At 34.3% G+C, this 10,149-nt stretch overlaps 2 protein-coding genes across 3 annotated transcripts; one reads left to right on the top strand and one right to left on the bottom strand.

Annotated features, from left to right (window-relative positions):
* Positions 1 to 3,321: 3,321 nt before the first annotated feature.
* On the top strand, positions 3,322 to 6,391 carry alkbh2 (alkB homolog 2, alpha-ketoglutarate dependent dioxygenase). The gene is made up of 4 exons (XM_048188286.1): positions 3,322 to 3,534; positions 3,807 to 4,058; positions 4,759 to 4,957; positions 5,075 to 6,391. The coding sequence occupies exons 2-4, from the start codon at positions 3,815 to 3,817 to the stop codon at positions 5,376 to 5,378; spliced, it is 747 nt and encodes a 248-aa protein (XP_048044243.1). The 5' UTR covers positions 3,322 to 3,534; positions 3,807 to 3,814; the 3' UTR covers positions 5,379 to 6,391.
* bcl7a (BAF chromatin remodeling complex subunit BCL7A) lies at positions 6,011 to 9,906 on the bottom strand. 2 transcript variants are annotated; one of them, XM_048188287.1, is made up of 6 exons: positions 9,643 to 9,906; positions 8,565 to 8,646; positions 8,107 to 8,203; positions 7,532 to 7,702; positions 7,352 to 7,449; positions 6,011 to 7,200 (listed from the first exon to the last, which is right to left on the bottom strand). In XM_048188287.1, exons 1-6 carry the CDS (start codon positions 9,732 to 9,734, stop codon positions 7,135 to 7,137), a joined length of 606 nt encoding a protein of 201 aa, XP_048044244.1. In that variant the 5' UTR covers positions 9,735 to 9,906; the 3' UTR covers positions 6,011 to 7,134. The 2 variants fall into 2 exon arrangements, with proteins under 2 accessions (XP_048044244.1, XP_048044245.1); XM_048188288.1 differs by lacking the exon at positions 9,643 to 9,906 and adding an exon at positions 9,453 to 9,553.
* Between the last annotated feature and the right edge of the window lie 243 nt (positions 9,907 to 10,149).

Below are 10,149 nucleotides of genomic sequence, written 5' to 3'. Positions count from 1 at the left end.
TCTGGCTTAAAGGCAGAAGAATTTGAACAAGATGAATCGGAAAGCTCAAAGGACACAGTCATGTCCTATTGGCCCTTCATAGCAGGAGGAGCAACAATTATTATATTTCTTCTTGTGGTCATGGTGTGTTGCATTGTGTATAAACAAAATAGTAAGTATATCACCTCAGTTCTGAATAAATTATAAATATGCAATGTTTGCATGCTCAATAAAGTAACATTATTTCTTACTTTCAGAAACATCAGATCAACAATATTATGCAAACAGCCAGCAGGGTAAGCCATTCACGTATTTTCACAGTATTCGTCCACGCGCAGCTATGCTACATGTGACCATTTTCAGTCACAGGGTCTCATGAATCTAATCAAGTTTCAAGTTTTAAAAGATAGTGACGTCCTGTTTTAATCATTGTCTTTCTCTCATTGTGGTGATAGTTCGAGATGCCAGAAACGATCAAATCATCTATGGTGGGTTTAATGAGTATTTCTTGTTTTACACATATAGTAGGTTATAATACTAATATTTAATAATGATGTTTGTAAAAAACATGACCAGATTTTTTATCAGAGACATTATAGTTATTTCATTTTTGCTGCAGAGAATGATCAAGAGTTAAGGAAAAAAAACTCCAAAAGGAAAAGTGAGTAATAAATAAATAACATAAATTACTTCTATTATGGAAATATTGACAATAAATTAAATTGTTTTTGTTTTGTTTTTCTTTGCAGGAAAATTTTCGTCAGTTTATATCAACAGACCTGAAAATAAGGTTGCCATATATGTGAACAGTGCAGCACAAGAAGAGGAGACGTATGCAAACTGCACTGACCATGATTATGAAAATGTGGAGTAGTCTAAGAGGACATGACTGCAGTACTTCATTCTGTGTTTTTTTCTTTTCTTTTGTGCACACTACTAACTTAAGTGGATTGATGATACATATAAAGACATTTCAACATTTCACGCGTATTCGGGTAAGACATATAAACATACATATAAGACATATGGAAAATCATAATGGAATGATCTGATCCCATTTAGGGTGACAAAACCATTGTGGGATAATGTAATTTATACTTAAGTATATTTGACCAAATCTTGTATTTGTCAAAATGGCAATGTCTTCTTCAAAACAGTTAATACCATGTTTTTTTTTTTTTAAATTGACCTCTTTGCAAACTTTGTCCACAGTGCTGAATAGGCATGACAATGTGTTAACTGCATGTTACGTTTAATAACTAACAAATAATATATTCCTGATTTTTCAGGATTTCATATGATTTAGAGCTAAACGCAGGTCATAGCCTACATCACAAACCTACCAATGAATGAAATTGTGATTCTAACACTTATTTTACAGACATTTGCATACATGTTTTGGCCTAATTTTATTTCATAAATATTCCATTTTTTTTTTTCCAAAGAAATATGAGGTTCCTGTAAATATACTATACTTGTTTATATATGAGTGATTCTATAATTGGGAGATAGCCTTCATTTTGCATTTCAAAAAGTTAAGGAAAAAATCTGTTACAGAAATTCTTTCTAGTATCTTATTGAGAACATATTCCATTTTAATAATTAAGTGCTTTAAATGGAAAAAGCACTTAAGTATTTATAGTATTGTTTGTCTACTTTGTTACTGTCAATTGTGTTACATACTGTCAACATTGTTAATCTACCTTGGTAAAGCATAAATGCTGCAAAGACTTTTAATTACTTTTAATTTGCATTTGATATTGTGGTAATAGTTTTGATGTTTTACAAAATAACTCTTGGTGTAAGAACTTTTTTGATTAAAATATTTTCTCAGAGAGAGCACCCATACCTTTCAGGTCTTCATATCTTATAACTGAGGGAAAGTGACATCATTTTATGTATCTATCATAGTTTAGAGAGATAATTCCACCAATTTAAAGGCAAAGTAATAACAGAACAGTAAGAATTGACGCAAGATTTATGGACACACATTTTTATAAGATAAAAGTTATTTTTAAACAATCTAATTTTGTAGAATTAGGAAAAATACTATTTAGGGCTTTTATAAATAAAATAAATTCAATATTACCAAAAGAAAAGTTAAAAAAAAAAAAAAAAAAAATATATATATATATATATATATATATATATATATATATATATATATATATACAGTACAGTCCAAAAGTTTGGAACCACTAAGATTTTTAATGTTTTTAAAAGAAGTTTCATCTGCTCACCAAGGCTACATTTATTTACTTAAAAATACAGTAAAAAACAGTAATATTGTGAAATATTATTACAATTTAAAATAACTGTGTACTATTTAAATATATTTGACAAAGTAATTTATTCCTGTGATGCAAAGCTGAATTTTCAGCATCGTTACTCCAGTCTTCAGGGTCACATGATCCTTCAGAAATCATTCTAATATGCTGATCTGCTGCTCAAGAAACATTTAATGTGTACAACTGTACAAAATATTTGTGTACAATATTTTTTTTCAGGATTATTTGATGAATAGAAAGTTCAAAAGAACAGTGTTTATCTGAAATCTAATATTTTGTAACATTATAAATGTCTTTACTGCCACTTTTGATTGATTTAATGCATCCTTGCTGAATAAAAGTATTAATTTCTTTAATTTCTTTTCAAAAAAATAAAAATAAAAATTCTTACTGACCCCAAACTTTTGAACGGTAGTGTATAATGCTACAGAAGCTTTGTATTTCAGATAAATGCTGTTCTTTTGAACTTTCTATTCATCAAGGAATCCTGAAAAACATTGAAAATAATCATAAATGTTTATTGAGCAGCAAATCAGCATATTAGAATGATTTCTGAAGGATCATGTGACACTGAAGACTGGAGTAACGATGCTGAAAATTCAGCTTTGCATCACAGGAATAAAAAAATATATTTAAATAGTACACAGTTATTTTAAATTGTAATAATATTTCACAATATTACTGTTTTTTTACTGTATTTTTAATTAAATAAATGTAGCCTTGGTGAGCAGACGAAACTTCTTTTAAAAACATTAAAAATCTTAGTGGTTCCAAACTTTTGGACTGTACTGTATATATATTACACAATGATACATGATGGAAAAAAATACACTGACTAATTTGGACAGCAAGAAATCATGATTTTCAGCTATATAAGACACTTTTTACTGAAAAATATTTTATTTTTATGGCCTGTAACATCTTGTGATCCACAATGAGTGACAAATTATTAAAATAATTAAAAATATAAACATTTGAATTTTTGTTTTGGACACCAAATGTACCTGCAATTATAGATTCACCCATAGTTTATTTTCATGGTTTTCCTAGTTACTCACTGTACTCGGAACAATGAGGTCTTGGCTAAACCAGATGCATTTGTACACTGTAACCATCGGAAGAGAAAAGTACTGTATATGACGTCTTATCGGTAGTGACGCACACTTCCGGAGGTGTGCCGCCCGCGATTACTGGAACTTAAAACAAAATTGGGACAGAATTTAAGCGTTAAGCTATGTAATGTGGACGGTTTATTTAAACAATAAAGGTAAGACACCCCATGAATCCTTCCCCAAAGTTACAGTTAGATAATGCACGGATAATGCAGTGGAAAGAGCCGGGCTGTGCTGCCTCTTCTCACGTGTTGTTAACCACCAAAACATTGTTGACAAACCTTAGAGCTCTCTTCATAGTTTACTGTCAACCACATTTTGCTGTCAAAATATGCATGACATATAGATAGAAGTTTTCTTTGATGTGCGCACACCGTTCCTATATTAAAATAACTCATTATTATAAACTAGAAGTTTTGTTCTGCAGGTGTTTGAATGGATAGGTTTGTAACTCGGCTCAGAAAAAGATCAGCTGTTGAGGCAGATGAATGGAAATCAGAGGAACCGATCAAGAAATGCCAAGAAGATGAGTGTGAGGTGGAAGAGGAGTTTTCTCAGCCCATTCCCTGGCAGAAGTTTGAGGCAGAGGGATTGGACTGTGACTACAGTTTGTTATTTGACAAAGAGGAGGCTGATCGCCTGTTTAACCAGCTAGAAGAGGAGCTGGTGTATTTTACAGGTATTGAATGTGCTTTAGTATCATGTACACTACCGTTCAAAAGCTAAGTAAAGGTTTTTTAATGTTTTTGAAAGGTCTCTTATGCTCACCAAGGCTGCATTTATTTGATCAAAAATACAGTAATATTCTTACATATTATTACAATTTAATATAACTATTTTCTTTTCTATTTTAAAATGTAATTTATTCCTGTAATGGCAAAGCTGAATTTTCAGCATCATTAGTCCAGTTCTAGTGTCACATGATCCTTCAGGAATCATTCTAATATGATGATTTGATGCTCAAGAAACATTTATTATTATTATCAATGTTGACAGTGTTGCTTCATGTGTTGCTTTTCAGGATTCTTTGATGAATAGAAAGTTAAAAAAAAAAAAATCATCATTTGTAATCTTTTGTAACAGTGTAAAACTATCTATTGTCACTTTTAATCACTTGAATGCATCCTTGCTGAATAAAAGTAATTGTTTTAAAAAAAACAAAATCTTGCTGACCCCAAACTTTAGTACGGTGGTGTATTTTGGCATTAGATACAGGAAACATACAGGATGTGTTATTTAACTTCATTATTATATTTGTACCAAATGCTGTGTGCCATATTAATAAAGCACTTTATCCTGTTGTTGTTCGGATGGTGATTGTGTTAGTGTCCAGTCAGTGTTTGAAATGTTTTGTGTTTCCATTTTCTCATGTGACAAAGGTGACAAAGCTAAAATACAAGTGTATGGAAAGTCATACAGTGTTCCAAGGAAGCAAGCGACATACGGGGACGAGGGACTGATGTACTCTTTCTCGGGAGTCCATCTCCAAGCTAAACCATGGACTCCCACTTTGGAACACATTCGAGATGCTGTTACCAAGGCAACCGGACATACATTCAACTTTGTTTTGATAAACAGGTAATTCAACTTTCAGCTGCTGACACTGTCCTACCAATGAGCCTGAAGTGTTGCGTTGCTTAACATAGAATTCATGTTCTTTCAAAGTGAGCAAAGTATGTTTATGGTTTACATTAGGTATAAAGACGGTCACGATCACATTGGAGAGCATCGGGATGATGAACGGGAACTCGATCCTGCCTGTCCTATTGCCTCTGTATCTCTAGGAGCTGTCCGTGACTTTATTTTCCGACATAAGGATGCACGAACTGGTTCTAGCAAACGTCACATTGAGCCTGTGAAGCTGGAGCTGGCTCACGGGAGTCTTCTGCTCATGAACTATCCCACAAACACATACTGGTATCACAGTCTTCCAGTCAGAAAAAAGGTCAAAACACCACGCATCAACCTCACTTTCAGACGCATAGTGAAAAACAGATAGAAAACTGGCATTAAAATGGAGTGATTGTTCTCTTAGCATCTTATCAGGTATTGCTGTGGGCAATGTTAGCTGTTCTAACATGTCGGAAAGCTAGTGAGCACTTTTCACTTTATCACATGGTTCTGGGCAAATCTGCGGTGAATCTTTGTTGTGTTTTAGCACATTCAGACATATATTGCACACAACGTTATCAGTTTATATTAACTATTCATAACTTTGTGTTAATCTTCATGTTATGATTTATTAGTGTTTACTCTAGATCATGTGCAGTAAAAATGGACTATGATCTAAGGAAATCAAGCATCAAGCTCATCTTTACTGTTCAGAGCATATTCAGGTTTGATATTTGGCAACAAAATCAACTTTCAAGAACATTCAAAGGAAATATTTTCTTTTATTTGTTTTTTTTTTTTTTTTTTTTTTTTTTTTAGAAAACCAATAAACTACATGTGGAATAAATAGGATAGACACAACCATACTTCTGTACAAGACATTTCTATTATAGACTGGGAAAGAAAAAAACAATATGGTCCCAATGAATACATTTTGCTAAAAGTTTCAAAGATTGAACTACAGAAGGCATTAGTTTGGCGAAATACTGTGGCAAAAACATAAGGGTAGCAAAAACGTAATCGTATAAATATATACATTTTATTTTTCAAGCATACGTAACAGAGTAATTTCGAGAAAGTCATACTTAGTGTTTACATTCCAGCACTGCTGGACTGAGTATGAGGTATTCGCACAGCTGTCTACCCATAACCTGCCTGTGTTACAATCTAATCAATGTCACGTTTTTCCTTGGACGACGACACATGCAGTCAGTACAGTTGCTGCTAAAAGAAACAGTAATTTGACATACCAAAATGATGCAATTATTGTATCCCTTGTGTACGTTGGAAGGTTGTAGTGCTGTTGAAATGGCAACCAGCATTTCAAAGCTCGGTTTGAACTCCACAGTTTAACTTGAGCATTAGTGAAAATGAACATTTTCGGCTTACCTGGATATTTATTAAAAAAAAAAAAAAAAAAAAAAAAAAAAATCAGATGAGAACTAAAATGTGGGCACTTTTGGAGAAGTGTGTAGACAGTCAAAAACAAGACGAGAGGAAAAAAAACACAAAAAAAAACCACATTCCTCTTCTCAGTAACACAAATGCACTCAACCAAGCAGGGCCTATGCTACAAGCTATGGTCTTCACAGGAGAACTTGTATAACTTGTGACTAGTACCATTTGCAGTATTTTATTTTATATTTAGCTACTTATGGTGAAATCTCTCTAAACTACAGCAGCAGAAATCAGTTACTTTCACCGTGATTTAAAAAAAAAAAAAAAAAAAAAAAAACAGTGTGTTGACCTTCCTGAGTGAACAAGAAAAGGTGATGATACAAATTTTTAAAATCACAAATGGCAGTTGATATCAATGCCAATTTGGAAAAACTATGGCAGTTCCAGTGCCGTTTCAATTGACAATAGTAATCTTGGCAAAAGAAACAGCACGTAGTGATTGTAGGGCAGCATGAACTGTTTTATGATCAGTATAATATCTCACAGCTTGATTCATTACCTTAACTCATACAAAGATGATCCAGACATGCCCTCTACACTAAAAATGACCGCAAAAGACAGGTTTCTGGCTTAAAGTGAATAGATGGTAGTAGGGAAGAGTGTAGAACTGAAGAAAAAAACCTCCTTTATGTTGTGATGTGTTTCGGGATAAGAGATTGAGATAGCAAACGCATGGCAGAAGATAGTTAACTTTCTTCAGAGGATGAATCGATTTTCCCTTTTTTGCTTGGGGGAGCACCATCTTCCGATTCCTTCAAAAGAAAACCACTGAATCAGTTATAAGAAAAACACAGCTGATCTCCGACGGAAAAAAATGTTGCCATTTCTACTTAAATTCTCTTAAATTATTAAGAAATTATTACTTTTTTTGACCTTAATGCAAGTGACACTGTTAGCATGTACCTGGGCTGATTTGGAAGAGTCTAAAAAGTGCTCTGAATCCCCATGTGACTTGCTATCTCTTTTGGCTGTCCTAGACTCTGACGAGCAGTGGTTTTGTTCTGAAAATAAAAAAAAGTGCTATTAAAATAAACATCAAAAGGATAGAAAAGAGTTTGTAGAGGATTCATTGCAGTGACTAACCACTCTTATGATCCTGACCAGAAGGCTGTTTGGAAGGATATTGGTCACTTTTCAAGTCATTGCTGTCACTCTGAGAAGCTGCCATGGGTTCAGGTGCAGGACTAGTGTTGTTGCTCGTCTCCTGCTTCAATGGGGAGGAGTCTGCAATGGAGCTCTGGTTACTGTTATCATCTGTAGGTAAAAGAACAGAAACACAATTAAAAAACTGTTATAAAAGGATTTGATAAATGTTAGGAAAAACTTTCAAACAGTATATGATATGTTAATTGGTGGTTAAATGACAGAATAGCATATGAAATCATTTCAGTTTGAAGGAAGGCAAACAGCCATTAATGATAAAAAATATTTTAAAATGGATAATTGTTGTGAAATTACAGGTCATTTCTCGCATAATTAACTTTTCAAGCATACTTGGAAGACCAACTGTTTAGAAATCACAAAGATCACAATTTGGTGTAAAAAAAAAAGCACTAAAATGTATAATAACTGCCAAGTAACAGAGCCTGAAAAGGCTGTATGAGCATTGTTTTGAGATGCGATTAGAAGAGTGATAACTGTCAGGTCTGCAGCATTACCATGCATATCCATCATTCCAGGAGAGGAGCTGTTCTCAGGGGTCGTGACCTCAGAGCCATACTTGTCATCTTTGCCTTTCTTCTTGTTTTTGTTCTTCTGTGTGACATAAATATGAATTTTTTTAAGCCACGTGAAGAATTGTGAAACATACCTAAAAGATTTATTGCAAAATAAATGTTGGCTTTGTGAGTGATGCTACAACTAAAATGTGTCTAGCCCACCCCCCCACAAATTTTTGGTACTAGTGACCTAAATCCCACTTTGAATTTACCTTTTCTAATTTTAAAATAAAATTAATTATTCATATAAAAGAATTGGGAAAACAATAATATCTTTTGGGAAGTGAGACTGAAAAAGATTTATCAGTTAGCTCGGCCAAAACATCACAATAATTAAGTAGGTTATTGGTATTGACTAGAACTGCAATAGAGCATTATGGTGATTAAATGTCACTTACATCATCTGACTTGGGCTCCGTCACTGGTACCCACTTGTAGATTCGCAGTGACGTGTCACCAACAGTCACCCATTTCTTCTCCCTGGAGATGCATGTTTTTGTTAGATATCAAAGACAAATGAGGCCGCAAGCAAATGAGTTTAACAGAGGATTAATTATTTAAACATTTACATTTAGTATAGGCATAAGAAATCTCTGCAAAGATATTGTTTGTGTGAAAAGTATTTGCAATGCAACTGATAACATATTAGCAATGCATCTATAATAATAAACTATTTTTACTCTTTTTGTACAAGTGTACAATTTTTGATTGTGTAGAACAATAATTAAACTAATTAAATTTCAATCATACTATTTAAAAATCACTTTTAACTAGCTCACGGATTAGGAAAATTTCAATCACACTTATGTTATGACAAAACTGTTTTTTTCTTATTTAACTCTGGATAACTTTTTTTTTTAAGTTTAGAAAGATACTGTTGTTGTGGTCATTGTTAATCTCATAACCATTTATCTAGAAAAATGTATTTTAAGTTGAACTGAAGTTTAAGCACAGTCTTCAGCAGTTCTTGATAAGTGTGAAAGTGCAGTCGAAGCTGAAGCTCCGCGCTGAGTTTAAACCCCAGCGCGTGGATAAAACTCTTCTCACGCTCCGTCGCTCAGAAGCGCGAGTCACTCACTCACAGATGAGATGAACGACTCAAACGCCCGTTCAGCGGCACTTTTTGTTTGGTACGGGCGTTTGACTCTAGTTCATCATGTCAGCCCGTTCGGTTACTATTCAGCCGGCATTACAGGCTCAAACAGCAAAGCCTTCATGTGACTGCAACGAAATGGCTTCTAGGTTCAACCCACATAAAAATTTAATGGAAGAAAAATGCGATGTACATTTTTCCTAACTAATTTTCCAAAAGCCGACAAAAACACCAGCCGCGCGAAGAAACGCAGAAACGGGACATCTGACTTAAATTGGAGTGGAATAAACGCTCTCTTTCCTTTCATTTCATTGTTTCTCGTTGTCTCTCCTCCCCCACAGGCTGTCTGTACTGTTCGTTAACGGGTAGACGCTCTCTCTTACCATTTCCGCACTTTTTCAATTGCAGCCATAACCCGCTTGATGTCATCTTTCGCCCTGCTCCGCGTCTCCGCTCGAACCGACCTGCCCGACATTACTGCTGTTGGTAAAATATCTTTTTGCTCGCTGCCTGTTTAGACACAATGCGAATGCACACAGCACAGGAGAGAGGCGGGGTTTGTGCGCCTGCGCTAAAGCCAAATGCCCTCGAAGCATGAGAGACACGGTCAATGCGGGTACGCGTTTCGATCCTTTGTTAGCGAACAGAGACAAGAAAACGATATTTTAACAGATTGTCAAACAAGTCGAACACATCGAAACAATGGCTACGACATCCACGCACGTTTTGCACATGTTTCTGGAAAAAAATGGAGGCTGAATCGACAGTATATTGTCAAACAACCTTTATTTCCGTATGATTGTATATCTCTCTCTCTGCGTTTCAGAAAAGTATTAAACTCAAATGAAAATACACCGAGACAATAGCTTAGTAATCACAAAAGGACTGTT

Source organism: Megalobrama amblycephala, linkage group LG4 (genome assembly GCF_018812025.1).
Source record: "Megalobrama amblycephala isolate DHTTF-2021 linkage group LG4, ASM1881202v1, whole genome shotgun sequence".
Lineage (NCBI taxonomy): Eukaryota > Metazoa > Chordata > Actinopteri > Cypriniformes > Xenocyprididae > Megalobrama > Megalobrama amblycephala.
The sequence above is the reverse complement of the archived record's forward strand: the minus strand, read 5'-3'. Positions and strand labels throughout refer to the sequence as shown.

What these genes read in the sequence shown, in the direction of transcription:
- bcl7a (XM_048188287.1), bottom strand. Translation starts at nt 9,734, where the DNA reads ATGTCGGGCAGGTCGGTTCGAGCGGAGACGCGGAGCAGGGCGAAAGAT. An exon ending in TGGTCAGGATCATAAGAGTG is followed by an intron (nt 7,450 to 7,531) that starts GTTAGTCACTGC and finishes TTTTATTTTCAG; the next exon opens with AACAAAACCACTGCTCGTCA. An exon ending in ACTCTTCCAAATCAGCCCAG is followed by an intron (nt 7,201 to 7,351) that starts GTACATGCTAAC and finishes TTTCTTTTGAAG; the next exon opens with GAATCGGAAGATGGTGCTCC.
- alkbh2 (XM_048188286.1), top strand. Translation starts at nt 3,815, where the DNA reads ATGGATAGGTTTGTAACTCGGCTCAGAAAAAGATCAGCTGTTGAGGCA. An exon ending in GGAGCTGGTGTATTTTACAG is followed by an intron (nt 4,059 to 4,758) that starts GTATTGAATGTG and finishes CATGTGACAAAG; the next exon opens with GTGACAAAGCTAAAATACAA. An exon ending in AACTTTGTTTTGATAAACAG is followed by an intron (nt 4,958 to 5,074) that starts GTAATTCAACTT and finishes GGTTTACATTAG; the next exon opens with GTATAAAGACGGTCACGATC.